Source organism: Hippopotamus amphibius, chromosome 7 (assembly GCF_030028045.1).
Source record: "Hippopotamus amphibius kiboko isolate mHipAmp2 chromosome 7, mHipAmp2.hap2, whole genome shotgun sequence".
Classification (NCBI taxonomy): Eukaryota; Metazoa; Chordata; class Mammalia; order Artiodactyla; family Hippopotamidae; genus Hippopotamus; species Hippopotamus amphibius.
Genome location: NC_080192.1, coordinates 63,834,421 through 63,851,449, shown reverse-complemented (window position 1 = coordinate 63,851,449; position 17,029 = coordinate 63,834,421). Strand labels below are relative to the sequence as shown.

Sequence of the window (17,029 nt, the reverse complement as noted above, 5' to 3'; positions counted from 1 at the left end):
TGACCCTTCAGGCACTTGGAATGCTATATATATGTTCCACATCAATTCGTCCTCATGTGCTTTAAATACATGATTTACACTAGTGTTTACACAGTGTGCCAGGGATTCACTTAGGTGCTTCAAAAGGTTTGAAAAAAGTTAGACTCCAATATTTTCTAAAAATATATAACTTTAATTAATCATAAAAACAAAATTAAAAAATAAGCTGTCACATTTTAACGCAGATGAAACCAGAAAGTCATTCCTTTATGCCACCCGAGTCTCTGCCATCATTGTGCAAAGAATCTTTAACCGTGCGACTGTTTAAGAAAATTGCAGCTGTGTGTTAGTCTTTAAAGAACAACCTAGAGCAACACAGTGTTTTGTCAGGCAGTCAGCACCACAACACACAAGGTCCAGTCAACTCTGCTCATCACATTTCCTCACCAAAGCCTAACTGCATTGTGCACAAGGAAGTACTGGTTCAACACATCTCCGTGTTGTTCTGCATTTAGTTTTGGTACTTAGAATAAGTGTTATATCTTTTTAGTCTTTTGTATGTATGAGAATATGAACCAAACTTGGATATTTTTGGCGACACAACTCTGAAACAAAACTTTTTTATCAAACTCCCTTTTCAAATGTAATCTGTCTTAGCAGGGTATCCAGGCATCGCACAGCGAGCTATTTACAAAGTGTTACTACATCTGAGTAAATTAGAATTTTCTGTGCAGCCAAAACCACATGAAGATATCAAAACTGAAGATGCCACATTAGGGCAGCTGGTACAACTGCACCTGCCGTTCACACTGCCTAGGGGCCATTCCATGTTCATAAGCAGTCAGAATGTGAGCACTTCACATCACTGCTACCTCTTGGCACACACACCACCATCCCGTCATGAATTATTCTGGGGGCTCCTCATCCGTCCTCCTGCTTTTTCACCCTTTGAACTCCTGTGGCCTGGCCGCAACACCGAAATCATGGCATTTTCTGCCCAACACTCTCCAGTGGCTTCCCATTCCATTAAAAGTCTAATTCTGAATAACGGGGCACAAGGCCCTGCATAGTCTGACACCTGTCCCCTCGCAGACCCCATCTCCTGCTACCCCACCCCCACTCACTTTTCAAGCCTCTCCAAGAAAGTTCCTTAAGAGCTCAGGCACCTTCTGACACAAGGTCGAGGATCACTAGACCTCAAGTGCTCTCTGCTCCCTCATCTCTGGAAGATCTTTAACCAAGTGTCATCTTCTTGGGGAACCTTTCTAGGTCATCCTTACAACTACACTCCATGCTGCTGATTCCCAGGATTTATATTTCCCTTTCACTTATCACCATGAGAGAGAACTCCTGCTCAACTGATTGACTGTTTGATTAATTGTTCTCTGTCTCCCCCACCTAGAGTGTAAGCTCCATGACAGCAGAGGATTTTGTCTATTTCTTTCCCTGCTATATCCCCAGAATCCTAGCAATATGTCTGGCACAAAGCAGCCAGACACACAATGCACATCCATTACATAAATACAATATTCTAAATCAAATACATTATGAAATTTTGGTCAATAAAATACCACGTTTAATTGTTTCCTATAATGGGGCCACTTTTAAGGTTTTTTTTTTTTTTTTTTTTTTTGATGAAAAAGGAGTTTCACTGCCACTGAAAAACAGCTGTATAAAATTATAAGCTGCAGATACAAGTTTATGTCTTCATTATAATTTCAATCTATTTATAGCACTAAGCATAATACCGCAACAACCGCCCTGATGGCACTAATCCAAAGGTTGAAAAAGAGTCTCTTTCTACCCATTAGTCTCCACATATGTACAATAATGATGTTCTATTTAAAGGAGGATTATTTTTAAGAATCTTCTCTGGATTACATCATAAACTTGATAAAAAAAATAATGCCACCAAAGGCTTTCCTAAAACCATTTCAACAATCTTTCTAATGCTGTCACATTCTGTGATCATAAGTGTTGCCACATGCACCTGTTCACTCAGCCCTTTTCCCCTCAAACCACAGTTTCTTTTACGTGGACGATTTTGTTACATCTTCAAATCACACACACATACATTAATTTGAATATACCTTTGTGGAAATATCCAACAAACAATTGGTACCCTATTGAGTTCAGCGCATCCATGTGGCTAAAACATGGCTCCTGCCCCATGCAGACGATTTTCTCTTCATTATTTAGTGCACTGCTCTTTTCTCCAATGTCCATCTCCCTCCGTTTCATACCACCTGTCATGTACATGTATGATTTTAGAACACCTTCACCTACAAGTGAGCATGGTAAGCTGAATCTTCATCAGGAACTGCTCAGGTGATTTTAGAACCCAGAAGTGTCAGCTTTGTTGGTGGCCACACCACCCTGAATGTACCCGATCTCATCAGAAGTGTCAGTTATGCCAATCTTAAAATCTTTTCTTCTCAATCTATTTCTTTATCCTGATGATATTGCCTAGCACATTAAGCTGAAAATCCGCAGAGTGATAATTTGAAAATACCTTCATTTCCAGAGTTTACAAAATTGAAAAAGAAATATAACAGCCTAGTCACAATTAATTTCTTGGTTGTCGTTAACTACAACAGACTTTTTAGTAAGGCATAGATGCTATATCAAAATAAATGTAAGTTGATATTGCAGCAGTAGAAACGAGTGCACTAGACATTAGGGAGCTGGTCTAGCTGCATCCAATTCTACCTTGAAATCACCAAAGAAGTGTGAAGTCCAAGTAAATTTTATACACTTTATGTAAAAGTCAATAGGAGGTGTCTTATTTCAGCCTTTGATCCTGGTGGTTCAAAGTGAATAGGATTTGCACACTTTAAAACTTAAGCACTATATCCACCTACATATTATCTGTAACCATATCAAAGTAGATACCAAATTTTCAATAAGAATACAAAACATTTCTGCATCACAAGGTTGTGAACAGAAAAACAAGCACCTGGAGTCAATAAAACACAAAAATCCATCAGCTCTGCTGATCTGTATGAGTTTGTACAGAAAGAAAAAACTTCTACTTGACAGGATTCTAGACAACAAACTGAAAATTACATCACAACTCGATTAATTCTTCTTTAATCACATTCTGTGATTGAAAGAACACAGGAACATACTTCTTTTTCTGATTTATTTATATTGAAATCTTAACCATCACTCTGAGCTCTGCAGTTTCTACTTCCTTCTTTGGCAGTAATTCTTCATTGTTAGAAACACCAGCATGCCTTCATATAAAACCAAATTCCACATACAAATCATGAGCCTGTGACCATTTTGTTGAAAACAAATACACAGAATCCCAGATTTTATAAGCCCTCTTTTTTTGTTAAATCTGTTATTCAAAAGATTGACACAGGATGGGAGACACTGGCAGTAGACATGTCTAGCTGGACCCTGCATAGCACCCGTAGACCAAAATCACAGACAGTGTTGGCCAGCCAGATCCTACAGAGAAGTCCTCATAAGCAGCTGAGTACCACGGGAGACATCCGCACCTTATTCTTTGTGAGCTGAAAATGGGCAAGTCTTCCAAAATCAAAGAATCTGAAGGTGTATGGAAAGGAAACAAATTTTGGCTTTTAGTAGGGTGTTATACATCTTTTTGTTTTCTAGATCAAAGTTCTCTGGAAGGTCTGGCAGGAGCAGCTCAGTGCCTGCCACTGCTGACTCCTGGCTTGACCCCTGGACCTACATGTCAGGGATGGGAGTGGTAAGACGGATCGGGCTGGAGGGAAGGGCATGGGTTGACCGCTCGGTCTCAGCCTGGCCTCAGGGTGTTCCAACAGGACTCAGGGTGGGCTTCAAAAGCTAGGAGCAGATTTTCAGACTCCCCGTTCCCTACCTGACAACTACCCAGGGCATTCTTTCAACACGTAATGTCAAGACCTCACTACATTTTCCCACTTTATGTTGAATTCTCTCAAACCCTGGAGTCCAGCATAGGAGAAAATCCAGGTCATTCACATTTGCAAGTCCTGGACATTAACAACATCACCTCTGCTGAATGAATGTAGCAAATCAATGCAAACATAATTCAGTGCCTTTCAAAACAAAGAATATGGCTTCATCTCCGTCTAGTTTCCAGGTCTACAAGAACATTTTATGCTTGTGGGAGACAACAGCTGGTGTCTGTGCTGCCAAGTCTCTAAATATTACTAATACCCATTTGAAAACTTGGAGACATTCTCATAACAATCTCTAAATGCAGTGAATCAATAAAGCCTCCCCAAGTTTTATTGCAGTTAGAACTTTCCAACTTAACCAATTCTGTCCGAACATTTGAAAATGCATCATATTTCCTAATGCCTCTTAGGGATGAAGACCGGCATCTACACCTGTCCTCAGCTTTGAAATGGCTCTGTGTAGAGAACTTCAGTGCCTCCCCAGTTATCTCCACCATCTACTTATGCCAACTGAAATCTTACCTAAGTCAAAGGCCAGCCACTAAAACGACCCAGAAATCACTCAGGTACAAAGCCAAGGTTTTCCTATGAAACCTCTTCCACCAATCTCTTCTCTACTACCAATGCATTCCGAGATGAAATCAAGACAGGACACTCCGAGGTTTCACCTGACAGACTCGCTTAGCGGGTCACCTGTCATCTTTCCAGGCTGTGCCTGCTTTCTGCGGAGCCACCAGGTCGCGCCCCGGAACCCCCCAGGGCGGCGCGGGCCCGAGAGCCCGGGACTTACGTTGTTCATGTACTCGCTGAGCAGGTCCTGGAGCGCCTGGCGCACAGCGTTGCACTCGGCCACGATGCGCTCGCGCCGGTCGTCGCGGGTGCACGAGGAGTCGGCCATGAGCGCCGCGCCACTGATGATGCTCTCCAGGCGCTCCTCCAGGGACGGCCGGAACCGGGCCTCGCTGAACGTCATGGGGTCCAGGATGATCTTGTTCTGAAAGGAGCACAGTGCAAAAACAATCAGTAGAGGAGAGGCAGCTGCCTTTGCACCCCTTTTTCTAAACCAGAAATTTCTGAGGCCAGGACAAGACGCTCCGTGGAGAAGAAACTGGCTACCTGGATACATTCTAAAGTGGCCTTGACAAAGTCTCAATTGCCTGTAAGATACTTTGTCTTGAATGTAATCTTCAGGGAGAAAACGCCACATTTTGTTTCAAGAATGTGTTCTTGGCAAAGGCTCTCTCAATGGAAGAAGAGTTTTCGATTGAGATTGTGACACTGGCTGGACATTTTTTTTTTAATTTGTAGCCTTCAAGGAAAGCACATTGCAGTGGAGCACTTTGGGGGGCTACCAGAAGATTTTACAGCCCCAGACTAGACCAAAGTATGTAACCAACAACTTAAGGACGCATTAGTGATGGCCGCCACACACACTGCAACCCCCTCATAAGAGGCAGAGTGTCCCACCGCAGGATGCCTTTTGAAACCTGAGTAAATAGCATCCAAAAGGCATATGTAACAGGTTACTTCTCAACTAGGAAATGATATATTTTGTATAAAAATTAGCATTGTGGAAAAGGATTCATAATGTATGTGCATGTATATGTGTGTGTTTTGTCACAATGAACTGACAGTATCCTGATAAAAGTGCTAACATGTTCTGAAAGACCTTAGATAAGGAGAAAACAGAGACTTTCCTAAAGGGAAGGTGTCACAGAGAATTTAAGCAAGTTTTTGCCTCTGCTAAATCTGAGGATCCTGGAAACATGTAGGTAGAGATGTTCCAGAAATGGACAGAAATATGGATCCAGAATTCAACGGATTTATCAGCCTGTATGAGGATCTGGGAATCATCAGGGCTATGTGGACACAAGGTAGTGAACGGTATACTAGCAGAGTGAACAGAACAAAGGCAGACCAAAGAAGGCCTAGTTAACCCCAATTTCCAAAGGTTTACAGAAAGATAAGATTCAAAAAGAAGAAAGAAAATATAGTTAGAGGGAAAGGTGCAGAACCTGGAGAATAGTATTTCTAGCAAGTCAAGGGAGCAGAGAGACTGATGAAGTGTGTAATACCTAACTGCAGGAAACAGAGAGCCAAGGCTGACTTTGCCCATGGCTGGTTTCCACTGGGGATCCCTTTTCTGCTGCAAACAAGGAAGATCATTCCAACAACATTAATCAAAGTGGAATGACCTGCTGAAAGAAAGGTTTGCTTGTCTTCACTGGAGGTGCACGTTCCGAGGTCCAAGAACCAGCATGGTGGTGATGGAGGAAATGGTCTTCCAACCCTTGGATCCTTTGGTGGGACTGCCATTCTATTGCTCTTTCCTTTGATGTTCATCATCATATATGTATGTATTTATATATATATATGTTTAGAAAACATAATTTAACATATCTATAAATATAATAAGGAAACCAAATGATAGTAGGTAGTCATACCAACGCCCACTTGCTGAGTACCTACTATGAGCCTACTAGAGTGCTTAGTGCTAAAAAGAGGGTGAAGAGCATAAAAGACACTTGTATGATTTTTTTCCTAATAGGATATAAAATAGCTGCTTTAATTATTACAAAATAGATCCGAGTATGTGCTCTGGGAAAGTTTGCCCTAACTCTCCAAAGCATCGTAAGGTATTTTCTACAAGCTGTGCTCAAACCATCAGTGGCTCTGATTCTTTGAGTCTTGCTAAAATGCAGATCTCCACAGCAGGGAAATCCTTTCAGCACAAAATGATGAGGTCCTGAGGAATGAGTGAAGCAGGTGGTGAAGGAAGGAAGGAAGGAAGGAAGGAAGGAAGGAAGGAAGGGAGGAAGGAAGGAAGGAAGGAGGAAAAGAAGAAAGGAAGGAAGGCACCCACTAAACACAGACCAGGTCTGAGGTCCACTGGAATTGTGGATTTCCTAGGAAATTACTCATTGGTCAAAGCTCTCTCTTCAGTTTATGGGCAAATGTATGAGGTCCTATGAGCTATCCTATGGCAGGTTTGGGCATAAAGACTACCTCCACATTTGTACTTTCTTAGAACTTAGGAAAAGGATAATTTTTACTTAACTCAGACTACGGTTATACAAATCCTGTCCCTTGTGCCCAAGTAAGCTTGCAAACGGTGTCAAAAAATCATGCGGAAGTCTCAGTACTGTGCATGGCTTTGCAGGGTATATCGTACAGGTGAGATTCCCAAATGAAAACTGAGAGGGGGTCATGGGTGCCCTGCCCCACCTGCCGTCTGTACTAGAGCTACGTCTGCAAGGACTCTTCCCAGTGCCATCCATTTGAATCCTCTCTCTTTCTTTCTACTGCTTTTAATATGAGGCATTTATAATATTTTTTATCATGTAACATGCATTAAGTACTGATAGTCTAATTAAAGCAATACCTGATCAAAATATAATTATACTGTTTTCCTTTATAAGGATTACTGATTTCAAAGTAGTCTTTTATAGAAACCCATATTAACATAAAACAGTGAAAGGTATTTGTTCTGCTTTGAGGTTTCAGGAGACTTCAGAGTTATACATCAGCTCTAGGATAGATTTTTATTCTACTTTTAGACTAAGAATATAGAGAAATGCCAATGTGATGGAAATATACTGAGTTAAATTTGAACTCAATAAGGGTAATTGTAAAACAGTTTCTCTGCAGAACAAGGAAGATGTACTACTGTCATTATAACATTACTTCCTAAATTATTTTCCATGGAACACTGAGCTTAGAGATGTAATGTTTTGATGAAAAAATATGTTTCCTTGGCCAGATATGTTTTGGAAATACTGCATGGCCCAGGGTAAATCAGCACATGAAATGCTTTGAGGAGTTCTGCACTAAAGGAATCAGTTTACTGAAGCATCCCTCAAACCTATTTGAGCACAGAGGGGGTCCCCTGTAAAATGCATGCATTATCTGTGAGGACCTAAGGAACACACTTTGGGAAACATGGCAAGAGAGAATTCACAGTGTCAGCTGAATGAGTGCTGTACCTGCCATGGCCTGGGGCTGTTATGAAAGTAAATGCACTGAAACATTGAGCTTGAAAAACTCTCCATAAAAGTTACACTATTCATCACATTTCTAATGGAATTACTCATTATTTATGGATCACAGGGGAAAAGCTTTTTAAAAAAACTCCTGGAAAAGAAACAGAACATTTACAATGTTCCAATCTATATCCCTGGTGGAGCTGGGGAGCGCTTCAGTGAGGGATGTGAACAGCTATGGGGAGAAGCCTCTTAGGGGAGAGAAAAGGCATAAAGGACGGTGCACACATGCACGTGCATCTGCGTGCATGCGTGCGTGTATGTGTGTGTGTGTGTGTGTATTTTGTGTTGGGGTGTGGATTGCCTGTGTGCATTTATCTATGAGTGAATGGGTTCAGACTGTGTGGCTGGAGAGGGTATGAGTTGTTTGTGTGTGTGTATGTGTGTGTATTTTCAGAGAACTGGAGAGCTCTCATCCAGGCTTTAGGAAATCAGAAAACAATCATAAAAAAAAAAAGAATCAAATGAAGCCAGAGGCTTAAGGACTAGAGGGAAAGACCATCTATACTTGCTAAAGTGATAGGAAAAAACAAACTCCTGAAGCTGAATCCTGAGCAAGAAATACAGAGAATGAAAGCCAATGTGGAGTGAAGGAGGAGAATTGCTTCTGAGTATTGGGAGTGACTTAAAAAAAGAAACACCAGAGCAGGTTCTCTTTGCTGGCACACTCAGGGCTCATTTCACATCAGCAAACCCATCTCCGCACTTCCCAGCATCAGCTCAACCTGTGCGGCTGCCCTCTACTGGCCAGCAGGGGCGCAGCAGCAGCAGCGGCGGCGGCTGCAGGCGGAATGAAAACTCTCTGATGAAAGAGGGAACATTTCATGGGTAACATGCAAGCAGCAAACAGAGAAAGGGCAAGGCCAAGGCTTCCTGTCTCTATCCTTATGACAAAGGTATGCTCCTGCGAGAGGATTTTATGCTGTTTCCACTTGTACAGACTTACTTTAGTCCACTGAGATTTTACATTTTAAATATCTAAGTCTCTGATTTGCATTCTTAAAGCTCATTTAATCTTTTTATCCTTTTGATCTTTTGGTCCATCTCAAATTGTCATTTTAGTTCATTTTAAAATTGTGGGGCTATGTTTCTTACGTTATCTTTTCCTTCATTTTTTAAAAATAAGCCTTATTTTAATTTTTTTATCTTATCTATTTTCACTCCCTTTATTTCACCAGCATAATATTTTGTGCTTCATGATTTTTACTTATATTTTATTAACATCTTTACCTTGAAAATTATTGTTTTCATCCTTACAGTTTATGGAGTGGCAACTGGAAAGCATGGCCAAAAAGACAGCAGCGCTAATAACTCACCCCCAAGCAAAGGAGGCTAGGATCCTCTTCTGTCATCGGGTTGGTGCTATAACACTCTCTCTCATCCTACATAATTGATCTCCCATGCTTTCCAATGTTGAACTCTATAAAAATTTTATAGAGTTCAAGATGATTTTGAAATCATTCAGGGGACGATATAGTTCAAAACTACTTCCCAGAATAATACATTTACCTGTACTCACCCCACACACAATTGCTACAAAAACACTGCTTTTTCTTTATTTTATGGAGTATAATAGCTTTACAGTGTTGTGCCAGTTTCTGCTGTACAACAAAGTGAATCAGCTGTATTTATACATATATCCCCATATCCCCTCCCTCCCGAGCATCCCTCCCACCCTCCCTACCCCACCCCTCTAGGTCATCACCAGTCATCGGGTTGATCTCCCTGTGTTAGGCAGTTGCTTCCCACTAGCTATCTGTTTTACATTTGGGAGTGTATATATGTCAATACTACTCTTTCACTTTGTTCCAGCTTCTCCTTCCCCACCTCCCCATGTCCTCAAGTCTGTTCTCTACATCTCCGTCTTTATTCTTATTCTGCCACTGAGTTCATCAATACCATTTTTTTAGATTCCATATATATGTGTTAGCATACAGTATTTGTTCTCTTTCTGACTTACTTCACTCTGTATGACAGACTCTAGGTCCATCCGCCACACTACAGATAACTCAATTTCATTCCTTTTTATTGCTGAGTAATATTTCATTGTGTATATGAAGAGCAGTGCTTTTAAATTGCACCTAACCATGCATTCTCTCTACGAGGAGTCATGTGATCTAAAATTTCAGTACTATCTTGGGACACTGAGTTATCCTCGGTTCATGCTCCGATACCATAGGAGGCAGCAGAGACACCTCTGTCAAAACAAAAAGTTGAATGTATTACAAACGGTTTGGTAGGTCCACAATTCTGTATCCATGATATTACTATCTTATTGAAGAGGAAAATGATGCCAGGGATGTCGTCCCATTGCCATCCAGCTAGAAACGAGGACACCTGGATTTGAACACAGGGCTTTTGACTTTAAGCCCAGTGTTCCTTCCATGGTTTCAGATTGCCCATATTCAGCTGAAATGAGTCTAACGAATCATAATTATAAAAATATATTTCCTATTTAAAAAAAAAACATGGGATTCTCCTAAACCAAATATAATGGTATAAGTATCATCTGTGATACTGTCTTCTTTGATGTCACCTGGGTCAACTTGCCCTTCCCATGGACAATCGAAAGTATAGCCATTCATTCAACAAAGGGGTGCCAGTTACTATGGGTGTCTGAGGGCACAGACTGAAGAATCCTTTATTTCAAGAGGTTCACTGTCTCGTCAAAAATAAAAACAGAACGTGTACAGCCAACTGCAATTTGGAAAATATACTGACAATGTTAAGGAACAGCTGAGTGATGGGAATTTGCACAAGTGGGAGGTGGGAGGTAGTCACAGAGATCTTCCTGGAGGAGAGTACTCCTCAGCTGAGACTTAAAGAGTGAAGAGCAGTTGCCCAAGCAAAGTCAGGGGGGCAGGAAGAAGCAATGCAGACTGAATAAGAAGTGGAAACAAATGCACGGAGGTGAAAGATACCACAGTATATGAAGAGTATCAGAAGAGGTTTATGGAAGCTGAAGTGTTAGGTGTGAAGTCACAGGTATGGTGCCAGGAGGGGGCTCCAAGCAGCTCTCCTGTAAGAGAAACTTCTGTGTGAACATAGTTAACTGACCGTCTCCACCTGCTACAACTGTAGATCCACCAGTGTCACGAGGAGCCACACTCGACCTGGCAGCCCCTGTCAATCACGGAGCCACTCCTGCCCAGGGAGGACTTCTCCAGCAGGCAACCTCTGTGCCTGCTCTTGCCTCCCTACTGGCCCTGCTGAGACCTGCTCAGAACTGTGCTGAGGCTCTTCCTACATGGTCCTCTCTCTCTCTCCGCTCTCCTTTCACAGGTGTTTGACTGCATTGAAGACAAAAAGCTCTCTTGGCCTATTTCTGCTGGTTCTCTCCCACTTTATCCTTAACAGGCAATTCCTTTTTACACATCTATCCCCATCTATCTTGGGATTTGCTTCTCCAAGGACCTGAACAGACAGAAAAAGGAACAGGAGACAGAGTTGGTGTAAAGAGCAACCACTATGTCCTGAAGAGCCTTTTATGCCGAAAGATGCTTCTCTGTAAATACCCCTTCAGACAGTGAAGAGTCATCATGAGTTTAAAACACAGGAGTGACTTAACCCTGTTTGGTTTTAGAAAGTTCTCCCCAGCAGTTAGGGAAGTCAGCTTTGGTAGGAATAGATGGAGAAGGCAGGGAAGCAATTACCAAGCCTTCAGAGCCCAGAAGAAAGATGGGCTGAGCACAAGATTGTGTTTGTATAAAAAAGATTAAGGGCACATATTGGGACATATGTGAATCTGTAAAATTTGGAGATGTATTGGCTATAAGAATGTAAAAGCGGTCAAAGATAAAATCTAAATTTCCAGCACGGGTAACATCAAAAACTGTACATCAACCAGTTATATCCTGGGGGTCAGCCTCCTATTTTGTAAATAAAGTTTTATTAGAACACAGTCAGGCCAATTCATTTACATACTGTCTGCGGCTCTTTTCACACGGCAGTGGCAGAGTTTAAAAGTCAGAACAGAAACTGTATGGCTCACAAAGCTTGCGATATTTCCTGTTGGCTCTTTAAGAAAACATTAGCTGACTTTGAACAATTGTGATAGGTAACAGATAAAGAAGAACAGGTTTAGAGTGTCTATGGTTCATTTAAGTGGAAAAGTCTGGTGAAAAGTTGATTATAAGTGTATGAAATGGGCCAGCTCTAAAGAGTGAGGATCATCAGAATAAAGGCTGGAGTGGAAGCTATGAGAATGGATGTGCTATTCCAAGGAGAAGAAACAGAATGAGAACAGCAGTGAGCCCAAGACACACTGGGAAACCCTCAATGTACAGTATAACAGAGAAAGAGCCCACAAATGACATGGCGAAGAATGGTCAGAGAGATCTGACCATATCCAGGAGATTTTATAGCCATAGTTTATAGAAGATAATAGTCAGGAATTTTATAAAGAGGGCAAATAAAATCAAGACCGAAAATGTCCTTTGAAATTGGAAGCTAGGGAGCTATCAGTGGGAAACTATGTGCTAATAATGTGTATATCTGTGTGTATGTACTTATTTACTTATAAATATTGTAATCCAAAAGCCACATCAGGCTCAACAGAAGGTAGTAGAAGCAATCTGACTACTATTGTGATGAAACAAAAATATTTTCAAATTCATAAAAAATTATTTAACATTTTCCAGAAGGTTCTAGGAAACAACTAGAAAAGAGAAAGAACTAAATGGTATTAAATTAGGAAGAAGATAGAACTGCGTATGCCTGATTGCAGATGTTATAACTGCTAACTTAGAAAAAATGAGAATCAACCACAAATTTATCGCAAATTAAAAAAAATTCATGAAAGCACTTGTATTTATATGCAAAATCAACTGCCTTTATATATGCAAGAACTGTCCAATTGGAAGAGCAAATTTACAACAACAAGAACTGCAAAACAAAGCACACAGAAAAACACACCTGGATGTCAACTAGATACAACAAGAAATGTGCTGAAGAAGGATGAGTTGTCCAGGCACACACTCCAAGCACAGGGCAGAGCTGAAACTGGGATGTATGCCCTCTAGCTCCAGAGTCTGGGATCTGGCTACCACACTGCGTTTCCCACGGGCATCTTTCTGCACGTGTGATGCTGGTGTCCACGAAGAAGTCAGTGGAACAGCCATTTCTCCATCTCAGACACTAAAGCAGCAGTAGTACTGTACCTGATTCTTTCTACTCTAAGAAGGTATGAAAAACTGTGACCAATGATCAGGGATAAAAGCTCTTAAAACGCAGGCTTCCCTGGTGGTGCAGTGGTTAAAATCCGCCTGCCAAATCAGGGGACACGGGTTCGAGCCCTGGTCTGGGAAGATCCCACATGCCGCAGAGCAAATAAGCCTGTGAGCCACAACTACTGAGCCAATGTGCCACAACTACCAAAGCCCACGCACCTTGAGCCCGTGCTCCGCAACAAGAGAAGCCACTGCAATGAGAAGCCCAAGCACTGCAGTGAAGAGTAGTCCCCCACTCTCTGCAACTACAGAAAGCCCACATGCAGAATGAAGACCCAACACAGCCAATACATTAAATACATAAATAAATTTTAAAAAATTTAAAAAAAGCTCTTAAAATGCTACTTTATCCTACTTTTAATTTGTTATCTGTTTCAAACTGGTCAACAGGCAATATAGTATACTTTTTCTACCAAGAAGGAAAACACAAATATTTCTTAATCTTTTTTGAGCCACGAATTAACCCTCTTAAGGCTGAATTTGTAAGTAACTGAGCATGATTGGCGTACGTGGTAAGATCGGGAGCATAAAAGCAATATATTAAAATATTTACTTACAGTTATGCCAGGCGAAAGGTTCTGGCACACACAACACTAATGGAGCGGTTTTACACCCACAGATTAAGTTCCCAAGATTTTCAATGCACAGCTGAGGAAGGTGAAGTTTTTTTCTTTAGTAGCCAAGAAACTGCTTGTTAAAGACTGGGAGAAAATCTTATCTATTATCTTTAGATCTTCTGAATTTCAGTGTTAATTAAACTGTCTAGAGAACTACTTAGTCATCTCAAACGTATACAGAATTTTCCAAATGCCAGAAAAGACAAGAAAGAAAACCGATTTAATCAATTGTTTCCTCAAATCTAATATCATAAACATGGAAAAAGCAAATGCTAGTGGTATAAGTAAGTCCTATGGTTTCCTTTGTTGTTTGTGACAACCCTGTAAGATAAATGTGCCCTGTGTTTCTACTACCTTCATAGTTCAAGGCAGCAACTAAGGAAAATAATAAATTCTGCTGTTCTACCTCCTAAACACTGGACCCTCACCACCTGCTCTCCAACATAACTATTTCGAATCAAACAAGCAAGAATAAATGTCAACATGCCCTTCTGCAGCCATTCACTGTCATTTTTCAAAGATGTCACAAAAAATTCTCACACAGGAAGGTAACATTACTCAAAGTCATTCTTCTAAAGAAATAAGTCGTTCAGATCTGGAGTAATTAAAGCAATGCAAATCAGAAAACTTAAATGGCAATACATGTTTAAGCAAGGGATTATTTCTCCTTTAATTATTCTGAGCTTTTTCCCAGAATAGGCAACAAGGTGCATGTCTTTACTCCCATTCTTTTGCAACTTTATCATCACCCCGTCCTCCTATTTACCTCCAAATATTTAAATTGTGTGCTCTGTCTTGATTGGGGGTATAACTGGGTAGGTTTTATGTTTCACTGATAAAATCTCCCTTCCTTCCTTCCTTCCTCCCTCCTCCCTCCCTTCCTTCCTTCCTCTTTCTCCCACGTACAAAATTCAGGAGTCCTTCTGTTTCTTGCTGCATGAAGAAGTACAAAGACATGTGGTCTGGAGGGAACAGTGCCCCAGCCTGGGTGAAACGTGAAAATGACTGAGCCTGCACAGTGAAACATAAGCTTTGGTTCAGCTCAGAGCTTCCTACTGCCTTGGCCTTGTCAAAAGGGTCTAGGTCATAGAGGTCACAGAGAGTTCCAACAGGATCAAGATTTGTAAAGGCATTTAATTTTATTCATTGTATTATTCTGCTGCACTGATACAATTCAAAACAAAGCAAATAAATGAACAAGTCCTGGTAGCACCTGTTGATTAATTATGCCCTACAGTGTTATTCTGTAAATGTCTCTTATCCAGTTTAAAATATTTGACTAGTAATCCCTGAGGTGGCCTTTCCCAATTTCCCATTAAAATGCCTATAGGTAGAGGGGGAAAAAGGAAATTTTATAACTCCTGAAAATTGAGAATGAAAGACATCTACTGACAATGAAGCATGATTAGAATTCTGGCTCTGAATCCTTTAAATACTTCTTTTAAAGACTGAAGTCTGAGATAAAAGCATAAATCAAGACCATTTTAATAAATTAACTGAGGTGTACAAATCAAAAGTGTTATTTGTTCAGTTTTAAACACTTATTCTCCCTGTAGTGTATCAATAATTAACATAGATACACTTTCATCTTTTTCATTCTTTGCCAAACTCTCTCCCAGTGAGACTCTTTCTATCTGTAGGTAAAAAGTTTTTCATGGCCTAATTGGGGTAACATTTGAAATGGAAAATACTAAAGGTATTGAGTTTTAAATATTTTTTTTATTAAGCTACAGAGAAACTCTAACCTCCACTTTTAGATTTGCCTTAATTTTTAAAATTGCATTTTAAAATCAATTTCTTACTCTTTCTTCTCAGGCATATACTTAAAGATAAACTAATTATACCATTTAAAATATACTCAGGATATTATTTGTAATTAAACAGTTCCGTTTAATTGGAAATAAATGACAAAGATAATGACTTGATAATTACACAGCACTTTTTATTCTTAGATATTTAATGTTTTTTTCAAAGAGAAATCTATCTAAGCCCACATTAATTTCATTTGAGAAGAGAACCTGATATTTAGCAAAACAGAGTTGTTTATTTGCCAAATGTAATGGATAAAAACACTGGGTGAGGAAGTCCAGCTGTGGGACTCTTCCTACTGGATGCTTTGACCTGGTGGAAGCTGGTTTCATTTTGCCTAATTCTATCACCTGGGTGTGTCGCTGAGTTGCTGTGGGCATTTCATGAGCACAGTCTCAAGCTCTGACAGGAACACTCGTTAACAGCGAATCACAGTAAGGTAGGGCAAAAGTAACCATCCTCAGCTTTACATTATGGATTGATCAGAAAGCAAATGTCCAAACTGCATTTAATCAAATTGAGTCTTTAGAAAGTCGAAGAGAGAAAACTGATTTTACTCTTTGGCTGAAAACACAGCCATATTATCACTTCATTCTCTTAACTCTCTACATTAATGACCCTCTTTTTTATCCAGTCTTCATCCTCTTTGACCTCTGTGTGGTACTTAACACAATTTACCATCCACTCCTTAAATGAAGTCTCACCTGCACTTATGGCAACCCTGCTTTTCTGTGGGTCTCCTTATACCTCTCTGATTGCTCCTTCTCTCATTCCTTCCCCAGTTCTTATTCCTCAGTTTACACAAGAAGCTGGCATATCTCAAGGTCCTGATCCTTGTCCTCAGAAGTCCTCTCAATACTCTTTCTTGGAGAGTTCTCCTAACCCAGCCTTAGCCATCACCTGGTGATGAACAAGAACTCAAATACCACGTCCAGTCTTGACTCTCCTGAAGCCCAGGTCCTTCTCTATAGCTATACAGTGACCATTGCCAGCTGGACCTACAGTCATCACAAGTATAACATGTGAACTCTTCACCTTTCTCAAAGCCTAACACCCTCATTCCTGTGGAGGAACAACAAACAGGAGAGAAACGGGAAGCCATGATCTCACTTCATCCTCCTAGTGGATTAATGAGACATTAGAACCCATGAGAAATCCTCACTTGACAAAGGAATGCAGTGTTGCTCACACAGGGTAGATGGCTTGCTGAAGACCACACAGTGAAAAACTTGAGGAGTCTTTCTGGCTCCCAAGCCCTTGTGCTTGCAACCTCCTTCTCTCAGACACTTTTGTTGTAGGACCAAGCATCCTTGTAATCTATGGCCATGTGTAAAATGAAACAGAGGTAGACAGCTTGGATTAGAATCCTGGCTCCAAATCCTTCAAGCTGTGACTTCCAGACTGAGCACGTTGCTTACATGATGAGGGTCTTAGTTTCCTCA

At 40.7% G+C, this 17,029-nt stretch overlaps 1 protein-coding gene across 2 annotated transcripts in view; it reads right to left on the bottom strand.

Moving 5' to 3' along the window:
* The window catches only part of CTNNA2 (catenin alpha 2), a 1,170,309-nt gene that overhangs the window by 732,294 nt on the left and 420,986 nt on the right, over positions 1 to 17,029 (bottom strand). For both annotated transcript variants that reach the window (XM_057742313.1, XM_057742314.1), the window contains exon 7: positions 4,684 to 4,887. In XM_057742313.1, coding sequence (XP_057598296.1) covers positions 4,684 to 4,887 — 204 coding nt within the window. The remainder of the gene's footprint in view (positions 1 to 4,683; positions 4,888 to 17,029) is intronic.